Here is a 16,148-nt window from a genome sequence, read left to right as displayed (position 1 = left end):
CGGTGGAACAGAGAAGAGTCAAGGTGGAACATCAACCGACTAGAGGCATGGGCAGTCAGGCTAGCGTGCCTGCGATTTGCCCACAGACTTCGCAACAGAGCGGTCAGAGTGATGTCAGACAACGCCACCACGGTGGCATACATCAACCGACAGGGCGGAACCAGAAGCCAACAGGTATCCCTAGAAATAGCCCCCCTGATGACTTGGGCGGAAGCGAATCTCCAGGACATCTCCGCCGTCCACATCGCCGGGAAGGACAACACCACGGCAGACTTCCTCAGCAGAGAAAACCTAAATCCAGGGGAATGGCAGCTGTCGCCCACAGCTTTCTAGATGATTGTGGATCAGTGGGGGACGCCGGGCATGGACCTATTAGCAGACAGGTCCAACGCTCAAGTACCCAGATATTTCAGCCGCAGGCGGGATCTGCTATCCCAGGGGATCGATGCCCTGGTACAGCCATGGCCTCAGGGGATCCTGCTATATGCCTTTCCTCCATGGCCCCTGTTGGGCGCCATTCTACACAAGATTCGGTGGCACAGAGGCCTAGTTCTTCTAGTGGCCCCGGATTGGCCAAGAAGACCCTGGTATGCCGACATGAGAAGACTACTGGTGGGGGATCCTCTACCCCTGCCTCCACACAGGGACCTGCTGCGGCAAGGTCCCATCCTACACGAGGATCCAGCTCAATTCTCTCTTACGGTCTGGCCATTGAGAGGGCCAGCCTGAAGAAAAGGGGATACTCGGGGCCGGTAATAGATACACTCCTCCGAGCACGCAAGTTCTCCACATCACTAACATATATAAGGATCTGGAGAGTATTTGAAGCCTGGTGCGACACTCACAGCACCAATCCACATGCCGCTAAAATCCCTATCATTTTGGATTTCCTGCAAAATGGACTTCAGAAGGGTCTGTCCCTCAACCCCATCAAGGTTCAGGTGGCAGTGCTGTCTTGCTACGGTCCCAGGAGTGACGGCAACACCATTGCCACACACCCAGATGTTTCACGTTTCCTGAAAGGAGTCAAACACATTCGCCCGCCACTGAAGTGGCCAGTGCCCCTGTGGAACCTCAACCTAGTTTTGGAATTTCTAGCGGGACCCGCCTTCAGACCTCTTCGAGGCCTGTCCCTCCGTTTGTTGACCTTGAAGATGGTATTCCTGCTGGCCGTGTGTTCAGCTCGCCGCATCTCAGAGCTACAAGCGCTGTCCTGCCGTGATCCGTTTCTCAGAATCACTCCAGAGGCTATCCATCTTCGCACGGTTCCTTCCTTCTTACCCAAAGTAGTCTCACACTTTCACCTCAACCAAACCATATCCTTGCCAACCACGGAAAGTTTGAAGAAATCGGAAGAAGGTCGAATATTGCGCCATCTCGACATCGGCAGACTGCTGTCCAGATACCTGGAAATGTCAGAAGCAGTACGAAAGACGGACCACCTGTTCGTCCTTCACAGCGGGAAGAAGCAAGGGGAAGCGGCCTCACGGGCAACCATCGCCCGCTGGATCAAAGAAGTTATCAAGGCGGCCTACGTAGAGGCAGGAAAACCACCGCCTCTACAGGTCAAGGCTCACTCTACCAGAGCGCAGGCGGCCTCTTGGGCAGAAACTAGGATGCTGTCGCCGGCAGAGATATGTAAAGCGGCAACGTGGTCCTCCATCCATACCTTCTCCAGATTCTACCGTCTGGACGTCCAGGCCAGGGAGGACACAGCATTTGCGAGGGCAATCCTGAACGGACCTCGGGCAGCCTCCCACCCAGTCCGGGCGTAGCTTTTGTACATCCCACTTGTTTTGAGTCCATCTGCTACACGCTAGGAAATGTAAAGATTACTTACCTGATAATCTCGTTTTCCTTAGTGTATGCAGATGGACTCAGCATCCCGCCCGGCTGCCGGTATACATGGGGATTCACCGACTCACGGTAAGCCATGATTTTCTTATCATAGGGCATCCACCCTGCCGGGTGTCGACGCCTTCCGGTTGAGAACACTGGCGGTCTCCAGCTACTATCAGTCGGTATGGGTAATCCTGTTTATTTAATCGATCGGTCAGTTACACATATCCATAAAGCTTTTGCAAGGAAGATTACTGAATTGCTGCACTTCCTGCGGGGGTATATGTACCCGTGCTGACGTCAGATCCGTCTCCAACTGCTAGCATGAGCACACTATACCCTCTTGTTTTGAGTCCATCTGCATACACTAAGGAAAACGAGATTATCAGGTAAGTAATCTCTACAATTTGTATTATATTGATGAACTGTTTATAAAAAGTTGCACAAAAGAAAAGTTTTGCACACATAACCTGTCAAAAATGAGAAGGAACATTAACCCAGGCTCTATTTGTTGTCTTATTACCAAGTTTTGTACTAATCCCCACAGTTATCAAGGTTAGTGAGGCTGTTTTAAAATGTCTTGTCCTTCCATGCTAACTGAAGCTTGACTTTTGACCATGGTACCTGCATGCAGGTTCCTCCAGCCTTCTTGAAAGCCAGATGCTAATGTACTATTCCCTGTACGTATCCGGTTCAGTCCAGACACCTGGGTTTTGCCTCCGCACCAGCAGATAGAGACAGAGCAAGACCTGTCTGGCTCAGCCATATATAGCAGGGTGCCCCCACACAGCCTCTCAGTCTTACTCTGTCTCCAGCAGATGGTGCAGGTGCAGAAGCCACAGCCTCTGGGATCCCTACAGGATAAAGTTTTTCTTTGTCAGTGTTTGTTAGTATCCTGAGAGGTTTTTTGTGTTCTTGGTGTGTGTGAAAAAAAAAAAAAAGTTACAGAGGTTTTGTTAGGAGAAGTCAGTCCCTCGTCGTGGGAGCCTCCCAGGGGGGTGGAAGGTTCTGAGGGGATCATACCCCCCTGGTAGAGGCCGCTGCTAAGCGTCGAGGACCAGGCCGTCTTCTGGTTAGCAGTGAGGGGTTGACTCCGGGGAGCCCGGTTCACTCACCCCTACTGGAGCAGAGGCCTAGTACCAGGGACAGCGATGGCAAGGAAAAAAAAAGCTTGCAGTTTTATTTTTGCCTGCGCGCCGACTCTCCACTCCTTCGTCGCGGCTCTTCTCGGGCTGTGTTTGTGTGTTAGTTTATTTTTTCTTTCGGCCGTATGGACGGACGGGATGCCCCGGGGATCTTCGTGCCGTGTGACGGGGTCTGTTCGGATTGTGTGCCGGGCGGTGAGAGGCAGTCTGATTCTGGTCGGGGGAGCCGGGATCGGAGGCCACGATTGCCGGAGCACGCTGGGTCAGCCGCCGCGGGCAGTGCAGACCCATTCCCGTTCAGCGCGGGAACGGCAGCCATCTTAGATACGTTTCGGGAGACCACGCGGTCAGCTATGGGGGAGGCCCCAATGCCTCCCGCGCTTTCTTCTCAGCAGCGGCCGTCCCGGGGGGGCTGCCTCTCCTCTCCAAGAGGAAAGCCTGGGGGAGGAGTCCTCTGCGTCAGAGTCCTCTTTTTCCTCGGACTTGGTGCTGCTGCTGCATAAGGTCCTGAAGCATAAAGGCCTTAAACGGAAGGCAGGCAAGAAGTTGACTTCTGGGGGGCTGGGGCCGCAGTCCCCAGCCCCCCAGAAGTCAACTTCTGGGGGGGCTGGGGACTGCGCTGTAAGCAATCACCGCCTCCAGGACTGCTTCCTGGAAGCGACGAGCACGGGATAGGCCGCGGACCCGCCCAAAGACAAGCGGCCGTTGCGGTTCGCCCCTCAGGAGACTGACACGGACTCATCTCAGGATGAAGCGGATCCACCCGTGAGACCCCTGGGGGGGGGGGGGGGGGGGCGGATGAGGCGGATGGTGAGGAGCCAGCTCTGCCTGGGACAGGAAAAGTCCCTCCAGCGGTGGAAGGGCACGACCCGAAGGTGGTCAGTCTCTTTAAGAAGGATGAGTTGGCTCCGCTCATCCCGGCCATTCTGCAGGAGTTCGGCTTGGATGCTCTGTTGGCGGAGTCCCGGCCGGGGGCCAAAATGGATCCAGTTTTGTTGGACCTCAGAGGACCAGCGGTGGCTTTTCCTTTCCACTTCTTGGCGTCGGACCTACTGTTCCGGGAATGGGACACTCCGGATTTGGGTCTGAAGGTTAGCAAGGCAATGGTAGGCTGTATCCTCTTCCAGAGGATGCTTTGGAGCTTCTTTGCCTCCCTCGAGTGGACGCAGCAGTGTCTGCCGTAACTAAGAGGTCAACGATTCCAGTCACGGCGGCTACGGCCCTTAAGGATGTTCAGGATAGGAAACTGGAGCTCCAGCTTAAGAGAGTTTTGAGGTCTCTGCGTTGGGGGTCCGTGCAGCCATTTGTAGTAATTTCGCTTTGCTGTCGGGCCTGCGCTGGTCTCAGCAGTTAGTCTAATGCCGATCTCTCAGAAGAGGAAGCCACTCAGGCGAATCGTTTGGAGGCGGTGATTGCTTACAGCGCGGATGCGCTGTATGATCTCTTGTGTACGTCGGCCAGATCTATGGTCTCTGTGGTGTCCGCGCGCCGTCTCCTTTGGCTTCGGAATTGGGCGGCGGATGGTTCTTCCAAAGCTCACCTTGTCTCCCTTCCGTTCAAAGGGAAGTTGTTGTTTGGCAAACAGTTGGATGATCTGATGCTATCTCTGGGAGAAAACAAGGCGTTCAAGCTGCCTGAGGACAGGCCTCGGCCTCAGAGCTCCTTTTCCAACAGGTCCCGGTTCCGGGGTAACAGGAAGTCTCGCCCGGCAAGGTCTTCCGGGTCTTCTTACCGTTCCAGTTCTTCTAGACAACAGTCTTGGCCGCAGTCCTTTCATGGCAGACGATTCGGGAAACAAGGTGGCCCTCCATCGGGAAAGGGGGCTAAGTCTTCCCAATGAAATTCGTGCGGTCCATTCCTCTTTGCAGGTTCCTCACCCGGTGCCAAATGTGGGGGCCAGATTGGCTCTCTTTGTCGAGGAATGGACCAAAATCACGTCGGACCAGTGGGTCCTCACTGTGATAAGTCAAGGTTACGCTTTAGATTTTGTACGGATTCCTACAGACAAGTTCGTTTCGCCTTGCCAAGCACAGGGAAAAGCGAGTTGCGGTGCAGGGCACCCTGCAGCGCCTGCAGGATTTGGGAGTGATAGTTCCCGTACCTCCTGAACAACAATGCAAAGGCCAATACTCCATTTACTTCATAGTCCCCAAAAAGGAGGGGACTTTCAGACCAATCTTAGACTTGAAGAAGATCAACAGGTGTCTTCGGATTCCGTTCTTCAAAATGGAGACTATTCGCTCGGTTGTCACATCAGTTCGACCAGGTGAATTCTTGGCCTCTCTGGATCTCACAGAACCATATCTCCATATAGGCATTCAGCCATTTTACCAGAGGTTCCTCAGGTTCTGCATCCTGGGCAGGCACTATCAATTCAGAGCGGCGCATCTCTGGAGGGAGGGTGCACCCCTACTTGGACGATTGGCTGATTCGGGCGAAGTCAGAGCTGCAGTGTCGGACGGCGATCAACAGAATCCTTCAGCTTCTACGCTCTCTCGGATGGGTGGTCAATCTGGCTAAGAGTCGTTTGACTCCTTCTCAGTCCTTGGAGTTTCTGGGAGCGCTGTTCGACACAAGGCAGGGGAAGGTGTTTCTCACCAAGGAGCGAGTGATCAAGCTGCAGAGTCAGGTGAGGCACCTATTGGCCCTACAGATGCCTCTGGTATGGGACTACCTGAAGGTCTTGGGCTCCATGGCGTCCACACTAGCTTTGGCTCCTTGGGCGTTCGCTCATCTGCGTCCTTTGCAATCAGCATTTCTGTTCCGCTGGAAGCCGGCGTCCGAACAATTTCATCTACCGCTTCCACTCACGGACCAGGCGTGGGACAGTCTCCAGTGGTGGCTGATATCAGATCATCTCACGTGTGGAGTGTCCCTGATCATGCCCGACTGGACGGTAGTCACCACGGATGCCAGTCTGTCCGGCTGGGGAGCGGTCTGTCTTGGTTGTTCGGTACAGGGACAGTGGTCAAGAGCACAATCTCAGTGGTCCATCAATCGCTTGGAAACCAGGGCGGTGTTTCTGGCTCTGCAATCCTTCCTTCCGCTGATCCGGGGAAGGGCAGTGGGAGTTTTGTTGGACAATGCAACTACAGTGGCATACATCAGCTAGGGCGGGATAAGGAATTCAGCAAGTGGCGACGGAGGCACGACATTTGATGTGCTGGGCGGAGCAGAATCTCAACAACATTGCAGCGTCTCACATCGCCGGGGTAGACAATGTTCAGGCGGATTTTCTCAGTCTGCATCATCTAGATCCCAGAGAATGGGAATTAGCGGAGGAAGAGTTTCGCCTTATCTGCGTAAGGTGGGGCACGCCACACATGGATCTGATGGCAACCTTCCGGAACGCGAAGGCCCTGCACTTCTACAGCCGGTGGAGAGCGAGAGGAGCCGAAGGGGTTGATGCGCTAGTGCTCCCCTGGCCCACAAACATGTTGCTGTATGTGTTCCCGCTCTGGCCCTTGATAGGCAAGGTGCTACGACGCATAGAAATGCATCCGACGGACGTGATTCTGGTGGCCCAGAGTGGCCACGCCGTCCGTGGTTCGCGGATCTCCTTCACTTAGCAGTGGAACCGCCCCTTCGTTTTCGGGTGTCCACGGCTCTGCTGCATCAGGGCCCCGTCTGTTTGGAGGACGCGGATCACTTCTGTCATGCGGCATGGCGTTTGAAAGGCAACGCTTGAGGAAGAAAGGGTATTCTGATGCGGTGGTGGCCACGCTGTTAAGGTTTCAGAAACAGTCCACGTCCTTGGCCTACGTCCGGGTCTGGCGGTATTTGAAGACTGGTGTAAAGATCGTGGGATCTTTACACCACCGGAGCTTCAGTGGCCGATGTCCTAGCTTTTCTTCAGGCAGATCTCTCTAAAGGTCTCTCTTGCAGTACCCTCCGGGTCCAGGTGGCGGCTCTTGGGTGTCTCAGAGGTAAGGTGCACGGGGTGTCTTTGGCTTTACATCCAGACGTAGCCCAGTTTCTACGGGGGGCTAAGCATTTGCGTCCCCCATTGCGCCATCCTTGTCCATCCTGGAATCTGAATTGTGTGCTTTCCGCCTTATGTTCGCCGCCCTTTGAGCCTCTTAAGCGGGTAACGCTGAAAGATCTTACCCTAAAATTGGTGTTCCTCATCGTGATCACTTCAGCCAGGCGAGTATCGGAATTGCAGGCTCTGTCGTGCAGGGAGCCATTCTTACGGATCTCAGATTCAGGGGTATCTCTGAGGACGGTTCCATCCTTTCTGCCTAAGGTGGTGTCTGCTTTCCACTTGAATCAGTCTATCGAGCTTCCCTCTTTCCCAGAAGGGGAGAGGGAGGATCCTAGGGCAAGAGATTTAAGAAAATTGGATGTTCGCAGGGTTCTACTTCGGTATCTTGATGTTACGAATCCCTTTTGCGTCTCGGACCATCTCTTTGTCCTCTGTACTGGGCACAAGAGGGGAGGTGCGGCTTCAAAGACCTCGATTGCTCGATGGATCAAGGAAGCCATTGCGTCTGCATATGTACTGCAGGGAAAACCTGTTCCCGAGGGTCTCCGGGCCCACTCTACGAGGTCTCACGCCGCTTCTTGGGTGGAGTCTTCGCAGGTGTCGTCCCAGGAAATTTGTAGGGCGGCTACTTGGAAGTCGTTGCATACTTTTGCAAGACATTACCATTTGGATGTCCAAGCCTCGGCGTCGGGTGGTTTTGGTGAGGGAGTGCTCTGAGCGGGTCTCTCTGGTTCCCACCCACAATAAGTTGGCTCTGGTACATCCCAGGTGTCTGGACTGATCCAGGTACGTACAGGGAAAGGAAAATTAGTTTCTTACCTGATAATTTTCGTTCCTGTAGTACCACGGATCAGTCCAGGGACCCGCCCGTGTCTGCTGTGTATTCTGAAGTAACGCAGAGTCAGCTCGTAGATTCTTTGATTGCTGTTTGTTATATTATTATCGTTTGCTCCATTGGTTCTGCGGGTTCTGTTCCAGTTGGAGTTGTTTTTCGCCTTATTAGGCGACACATATGAAGCATAGTTAGCTAGTCTGGTTATTGTTCTATTCTGCTTTGACATTACGTAAGACTGAGAGGCTGTGGGGAGGCACCCTGCTATATATGGCTGAGCCCGACAGGTCTTGCTCTGTCTCCATCTGCTGATGCGGAGGCAAAACCCAGGTGTCTAGACTGATCAGTGGTAGTACAGGAATGAAAATTATCAGGTAAGAAATTAATTTTCCTTTATTATTATTATTATTATTATTATTATTATTATTACTATTACTACTATTACTACTACTACTACTACTACTGTTCAGAGTTGTAACCACTGCACTGGCAGGTTACGCCAGTGATTTCTTAGAAGTCAGATGAAATCATACTGTTACTATTTTGGGCTGAATTATTGAGCTGTGCAGCTTATCAAAGTGCTATGAGGCCATGTATAAGACAGTGTTCCACCATCAGGGCAATTTTTGCACTTAAAACACTGGAGCTGTTTTTTGTTGTTTTTTTTATTAGCCTGATCCCAAATGGTCTTTTGGTCCTGCAACATAAAACCACAGACAGGTGACAGCATAGGTAACAAATATTGAATTATAATTTGATATATATCATGAATGAAAAATGTGACCAATTCTGATTGTCTCCTTCATAGTGATTTTAGAATGACAAACTATATTATAGGATAACTATAGGGTTGGTGGTAGAAAATCCACTGATGCTTAAATATCTCCAGCAAAAATCACATCAGGGCAGTAAGTTTGTGTATTGCAGCGGGCTGAGGAATTACTAAAGACAGATTTTCTGTATTTCAGGTTCTCCGATATTGTGTTGGAGGTAATCCCATCTGGATTTCTAGTGAAAATGTTCCTCAGGAAAAAGATATTCCAAACTGTCCTTGTGGTGCCAAGAGGATATTTGAATTCCAGGTATAGATGTTGAACAAAAATATTTAGTATTTAGTGTATATTTTCTAGTATGCTTGTTAATAGCACATATTTTAGGAGTTACTTTCTTCTCTGTCCAAAATTCAGGATGACAAAATCAATTTTGTGCACGGTGTTTGTGAAATTATCACATTGCCATGATATCTCTGTTCCCATCTTGATGTCTTAAAATTTTTCAGTGACCCATCTTTATTGGCATGATTTATTAGTGGTGACTGTTTTGGATTAATATAGTATCCATAGTCTAAACAAGATCCCAATATGATTTATAATTTAAGCAGAGATGGTTGAGTGATAAAAGCATTGGACTGTGATTCTGGAAAACTCCTTTGAGTTCAAGGCTTCCCTCTGCCACTGACTTTATTTAGAGTCTTTTCCAAGAGTAACAATGTATTTTACCCATGAAAATGGGTTTTGAATATTGTCCAACCTGTCTGTCTGAAGATAAAAATATGTGCATTATTCAATAACATGCATATTTATATGGTTTGGATTCTCCTTCAAGAAACAGGTTTAAATCATCCATCACCAGTGGGTGACATCATTCGAATGTGCCGACGTGGCTCTAGATCATACAGCTCAGAAGTCTTTCTGAGCATGAATAGGAATGCCTCCTGAGGCCCTCTTGTCTTAATCCGAGCTACCAGTCTGACAGATTTTCCAATGTTTATGCTTTTGCCACAAATTTGCAAGCTACAAATTCCTTTTTTCACTGCTGCCTCAAGGACCTCTCAAGTTCTGCCCCCTCCACCTGCCAAAAAAAAGATAAGTTTAGAAGTTACTAAAAAAAGAAATTTGGAAAAGGCAAAGACACCACAGCAGGTTCACTACCTATGGGTATGGTCACCAGATGTCCATCACAGATCAATGCTTAGCACCAGGATTGCAGGCCACCAGCTGTTCATGGTGTGGTACATGCATGTGTGTAAGTTGGTGGATTTTGGAGACTGTCGTCAGGCTAACTTCTAGCATGCTTTGGAGGGCAAAGAAGAATGTGGAAATTGGCTAATCTGGTCCACTTATAAGGCTTTTGACACTGCAGTCTGAATGTCAGCTGTATCTACTTGGAACCAGGAGGCTCGCTTGGCTCTTATTGAGTGGAAAGATGTTCAAAATAGTCTGGTGGCAGGAGAGAACCTGTTCGCTGACAAGATGCAAGAGATGGTGGTGCTATTTAAAGAGCATCAGTTCACTCTATAGTTGCTGTCTACGGTGCTGGAAGGTTATGTTCAGTTGTCTGTACTTCTTATACAAATAGCCTTTTTTATCAGTGGATGCCGCCTGCTTTTTCCTGAGGCATTGAACCCTGATTTTCCATCCTTTGCAGCTTTCTGCTAGAGGTCAGCAGAGAGAGACTACAAGCTAAGGCTCAGTAACAGCCATGGCCCAAACCTGAGATGAGTTTTTGATGTACGCAATACCCATCTCTGCTAGCGTTGGGTAGGATCCAGTCATTCTTGCTGGAATAGGGCCGCATCACAAAAGACAAATTGGTCCTGAGAATTGTGGTTTATGGCTACTACTTGCTTTTCTCACACCCTCCCCAAAACCAACAGGTATTTGTTTAGTTCTGACACTGCCTAGTTGGTTCAGCTACAGCTGGAAGTAATATTCTTTCTACATCAGAATACCATAGAGCTTGTCCACTCAGGGGAGCATGGCACAGGGTTCTACTTATGGTACTTTATTCCCAAGAAGTTGGGTGAGCTAAGGCCCATCTTGGATTTACAGAAACTGATTTGGGAGAGGTTCAGAAATTCCGTTCAGGCCCTCATGCTATTCATTAAGTTGAAGGACTAGCTATATGCTCTGGATCTGAAGGATGGATATGAGCACATCTCCATTCAGCTCACCCAATGAAAATTTCTCAGGTTTATGATAGAATGTGTGCATTATCAGTATAAGGTGCTCCTGTTTGGTGCCTCAGCTGTGCCAAGGGTGTTAACCAAGAGTCTGGCAGTTGTAGCAGCACAGCTAAAGAAGCAGGGCATCTGTGTGGTTAGGGACAGGTCCCTCCTCTTTGGACATCCAGGGATCAATGCATGATACAACAGCTGCAGTCTTTGGAATTCATTGTCAATTTTTCAAAGTCCAGTTTGATTCCATTTCAGAGGATCCAATTCATAGGAGCCTTACTTGCCTAATCACTAATAGGCCTCACAAGATCTCATCTGCAACATCTGCAACCATGCATCAGCAAGGTTGTTCCTTGTTCTGCTGGGTCATATGGCGGCAGCAGTGGTCCATGTGGTCCCTTAGACCAGCCTTAACATGCAGTGCCTCTAATGCCAGTGGGATCAATTGTTCCAACCATTATTTTGTCAGATATTAGTAACTACTGAGATACGAGCTTCTTTGCAGTGGTGGATAACCCAGAGGTTCTGACAGTTAGGATTTCTGTTGCGTGAAAGAGCTCATGAAGTGGTGCTGTCTACAGATGTCGCCACCAGAGATCTTTTGTGGGCCTAAGGGGTATGGTCCTTAGTTCTAGCAGATTGATCTGCAGATGACGTTCTACTATGAGCCATCTGGTATGTGTTTAAAAACTTTCTCCCATCTGTTTGTGGGCAGGAGAATTTTGGTCCAGACAATATTTATTTATTTTTATACCGACATTCAATTTGACAAATCACATCTGTTTACATTCAGGTACTGTATGTATTCCGGTGGCCATGCTGAATCTGATCATGGGCCTGTCATCACAACTCATACCTCCAGGTATCTTATCTTCCAGTTCAGAATTTGCTGATGGATTGACTTGGGGGAGTCCTGCAACCTCACAAATGGTTCCTAGATCAGGAAGTTGCAGATGACCTGTACTTCATTAAATTAATCACCATAGTTTCCCATTCGTATTGGAGGACAATTGTAGGACAATTGTAATGTCAGTCGGTTCTGTTCCACAAGACTAAGCAGCTACAGATCAGCTCCCAATGCTTTCATGCAAAGCTGGAGCATCAGTCTGCTCCAAGCATGCCCACCAATTCCACGCTTCGCTGGGACCATCCAAAAGATTCTATATGGCAAGATAACTGTTACTCATAGCCCCAACTTGGTCACATCAAGTGTGGGTACCTTACCTACTCTGTCAGTTCATACTTGGAGGTATGTCGGACTGTCTTCACTCAGGAAGATGGAAAATTCTAACATCCAAATATTCCATCTTTTGGCCCTCACAACATCCTCCTCTTTCTTCCCAGGCCTGTGGAGGACATTCTAATCTCAGCTAGGAAATTTTACACTTGAAACTATACAATTCCCTCGTGGAAGAAGTTTTCTGCATAGTGCGAGTCCAGTCATCTGAACCCTTTCTTTTGAGATCAGAGGGACTTTCTTCAGTACCTCTTCTTCCTGTCATTGTTAGCACTTCTTTAGTCCAAGGTAGACCTTAGCACCATTGCTGCTTATCAGCGGGTGGACGATAAAGAGTCTGTATACCAAACCACTGGTCAGTAAACCACCAGTACCATTGAACCTCCTGTGTATTCCTGGCTCAGCTCATGAAACCTTCCTTTGAACCTCTTGAGTTGGCAGATGTTAAATTTCTCATCTGGAAGGTGGTAGTCTTATGGCTGTGACTTTGATACATAGAGTGAGATAATTACAGACTCTGGTCTCTTTTACCATATCTTCGTTTTGTTCACACTCGCCCAAAATTTCTTCTGAAAGTCTTATCTGCTTTCCACATCAAATAATTGTGCTGCCTATGCTTTTTCTGAAATAACATGTAGACAAAGAACGGGTTGTTCACTCCTTGAACTGTAAGTCAGCCCTTGTGTGACTCTGCCTCACTGTCCAGTTTATTTGTTTTGTGCCCTTTGACCTCAACACATTGAGATGGGCAGTAGCCAAAAGACCTTTTTCCAATTAGTTAGCAGACTGTATACACATGGTTAAGTGCAGGCTGGCTTACAGATCAGACTATATCGAGGCTCATTGAATGAGAACTATGGTTGACCAGTGGTCATCTGTATGCCACCGATATTGAAGATATATGCAAAGCAGCTATTTTGTCATTAATTCACATTCTTACAATCCACTAGTGTGTTAGATTCAGAGTCCCAAGAGAAAGTTACTTTGGACAAACAGTTCTACACAGTCTTTTCTCCCATTACTCCACTAGCCATATATGGGGTTTGGATTGTCTGTTAAGTATTTGCTTCACAAGGCAGCTCTCATATTGGGACTCCCCACTAATTTTGACTGACTTAATCATGCTTGTCAACAGGGAAAACTCCATAAACTATTAACCAGGTAGACTTGGAAAAATACACTACTTATCCCTGGGCATTAGCAACAGGCAATCTATGTACTATTTGGGATCCTGTTAGGTACTTGTGACCTGGATTGGCCACTATTGGAAACGGGATACTGGGCTTGATGGACCCTTTGTCTGACTGAGTATGACTATTTTTATGTTCTTATGGGTCATTTCTCAGCAGTGGTCCTCAGAGCCATGTATTTGGCAGGCAAGGACAATGTTTTATTGGACAGACTGAGTTGGATTCTGAAACCCCCTAAATATCCCTGGTCTGTGGCAATAGCAAACGAGAAGTTTTCTTCTGCTCCAGAAAGAAGGCAATCTAGCCTCAGATGCTGATGTCCTGAACTGGGACCAGGGTCTACTGTATGCATATCCTCCTGTTCCTTTCATTGCTTAAAGATCTTGTTGAAACTCATACTAGGGAACTAGGGGAACTAGGGAACGACAAACCTTTTCCGTAGGAAAAAAATCAGCAGAACCAGAGGTCACGAGCTGAGGCTCCGGAGAGGAAGACTAAGAACCAATATCAGGAAGTATTTCTTCACGGAAAGGGTGGTGGATGCCTGGAATGCCCTTCCGGAGGAAGTGGTGAAGTCTAAAACTGTGAAGGACTTCAAAGGGGCGTGGGATAAACACTGTGGATCCATCAAGTCTAGTGGGCATAAATAGAGAGGAGGCAGCAAACACTGCACGGAGCGGCAGTAGCCACTGAGGCATTCACGGAGCGGGATGCCAGTGACCAGTAGTTGGTGTTCCACTTTCATGCAACAAAACACTGCACGGAGCGGCAGTAGCCACAGAGGCATTCACGGAGCGGGATGCCAGTGGCCAGTGGTTGGTGTTCCACCTTCACGGAGCAGAAGGATGGAGGGCTGCCATCTCAAAAAATAAAAAAAAAACAAACAAGCAAACAAAACAGGGGTGGGTAAGGGGCAGGGGTATGGCCTGCTGGTTGCGGCGGTTGCTACCCCTGATTGAGCTGGATGTTCACTAGGATGGCGCTGCTCTCTGCATTGGTGGAGGGGTGGAAGGGAATTGGGGCCGGAGGGTGCTGGAAGCCAATAGAGATGGGTGGGAGGGAGAAAAAAGGGGGGAAAAAAATGGATAAACTGCGTAGCTTGCTGGGCAGACTGGATGGGCCGTTGGTCTTCTTCTGCCGTCACTTCTATGTTTCTATGTTCTATGTTTCATAGCACTCTTGTGGCTGAGACAAGTTTTATTCCCACTCTTACTGGAAATGGCGATCAGAGACTCACAAGTTGAGTGGTAGTTATCATCCCAACATATCTGGTACCTGGTATTCAGTGCCTGGATGTTGAAAAGGTAATTCTACAACCCCTGGAGCTTTGAGGATGTGTGTCATGTTATGGTTTCCAGGAAAGACTCCACTAGGATGTCCTGTGGATCGAACTGAAGATGGTTTGCTTTTTGGTGTGAAGAAAAGGCCCTAGATCCTTTCTATTGCTCTACACAAAAACTGAAGAGTCTCTTTGAGATCTAGAATCCAACTCTATTCCCCCTTAAGCTCCATTAAAAAAGAAAGATGTATTTATTTATACTCTCCCTTTCATGAATTGTTAGCCACTTCAAAGCGGATTAGATTCAGGTACTGTAGGTATTTTCCTGTTCCCAGAGGGCTTACAATCTAAGCTTGTACCAGAAGCAATGGAGGAAGAAGTGACTTGCCCAAAGTCACAAGGAGCAGCAGTGGAATTTGAACCCTGGCTTCCTTGAGTTCAAGGTTACTCCACTCCCAACAGTGCCAACAATGTTTCAGGCTTACTGCTGCCAAAGATGCTGTTGGCACTGTTTCGGGGTAGTATGTAGGTAGGGATTTCCCTATGTGAGAAGTGCCATCCTGCTTGTGCTTGAAGAAAGCAGAGCTGCTTACATATGTTTTCCTTGCACAGCATGTTGCTGCTTCACCTTGGTTCTCCAAGTTTAAGCTAAATTATTGACTGAAGGGTTCTTCTATTTGGGCACACACCCAGTAGGGCATGCTCAAACGTCTTAGAAACTTTGATATCAAATTTCCCTTCTGGACACCATGGAATGTCACCCAAGTGTGAGAACGGACATACTGATATCCTCACACCTTTTACATGTAAGCAACTCTGACTTTCCTACTCCTCAGCTTACTCATTATGGATCTCTAAGCTTTTTATCCCCATAGAGACAGAATGGGAGAGAAGTCTGGAATCACACATTATGTTTTACAGAGCTACAGTAGTTTTATCTCTGATTTTTTAGATGTATGTTATCTAGATCAGTGCTCTTAGCTCTTTGCAGCAACAAGAGAGCTCCTTTCTGAAAATGTATAATTTCCTAGCATGTAGCAGATAGACTCAGGACCAATGGGTATAGTGTACTCCTGATAGCAGTTGGAGACGGATCAAATTTCAATCTAACGTCAGCCCTAGTACATATACCCCTGCAGGAAGTGAGCTCTTCAGTATTTTCCGTCTTCATAGCAGTTAGGGACTCTATGCACGCTCGCACAGCGTTAGAGTAATTTCACCAAAGAAAACCAAAAGAATAAGAAGAAATCTTACCTCTACAGACGAGCCCCGCTCTCCTGCGGTGACACCCATTGGGTCCCTTCCCGAGGTGATTTCCACGATCTCTCGGAGGTAAGCCTTGGTCCGGCGGCCGACCCTCTGCGGGGACCTAGCCCCCAACATCGGGTGAGGCTGAGAGGCAGCAGGTGCAACCTCAAGCGCGGCAGTGAAGATATTTTCCCTCTCCTCCCGCAGCCGGAGACCGCCCGGAACGAGACCAGGAAGCGCAGAGACAAAGTAAGGTAGAAATCTAAAAGTCTCCAGTCCCCGAAGCTCGAGGAGTCACACAGGTCACCAGCTGGGATCAGTGCCACCGGGTTGATCTGCCCTAGCAGGGCTAGACCCCGGTTAGATCCGAAGGTCCTTCCATGTGGAGACCCTCCGAGGTGGTCGCCATATTGTCCGCGTGGTCGCCGTCATCATTT

General features: G+C 48.7%; 1 protein-coding gene across 1 annotated transcript in view; it reads left to right on the top strand.

The window, feature by feature from the left end:
• PDCD2 (programmed cell death 2) overlaps positions 1–16,148 on the top strand; it is a 146,071-nt gene that overhangs the window by 117,294 nt on the left and 12,629 nt on the right. Inside the window, exon 5 of the mRNA XM_029594209.1 lies at positions 8,770–8,883. Coding sequence (XP_029450069.1) covers positions 8,770–8,883 — 114 coding nt within the window. The remainder of the gene's footprint in view (positions 1–8,769; positions 8,884–16,148) is intronic.

The sequence above is a fragment of the Rhinatrema bivittatum genome, chromosome 3 (assembly GCF_901001135.1).
Source record: "Rhinatrema bivittatum chromosome 3, aRhiBiv1.1, whole genome shotgun sequence".
NCBI classification, from domain to species: domain Eukaryota; kingdom Metazoa; phylum Chordata; class Amphibia; order Gymnophiona; family Rhinatrematidae; genus Rhinatrema; species Rhinatrema bivittatum.
This window is presented reverse-complemented; position numbering and strand designations above follow the sequence as displayed.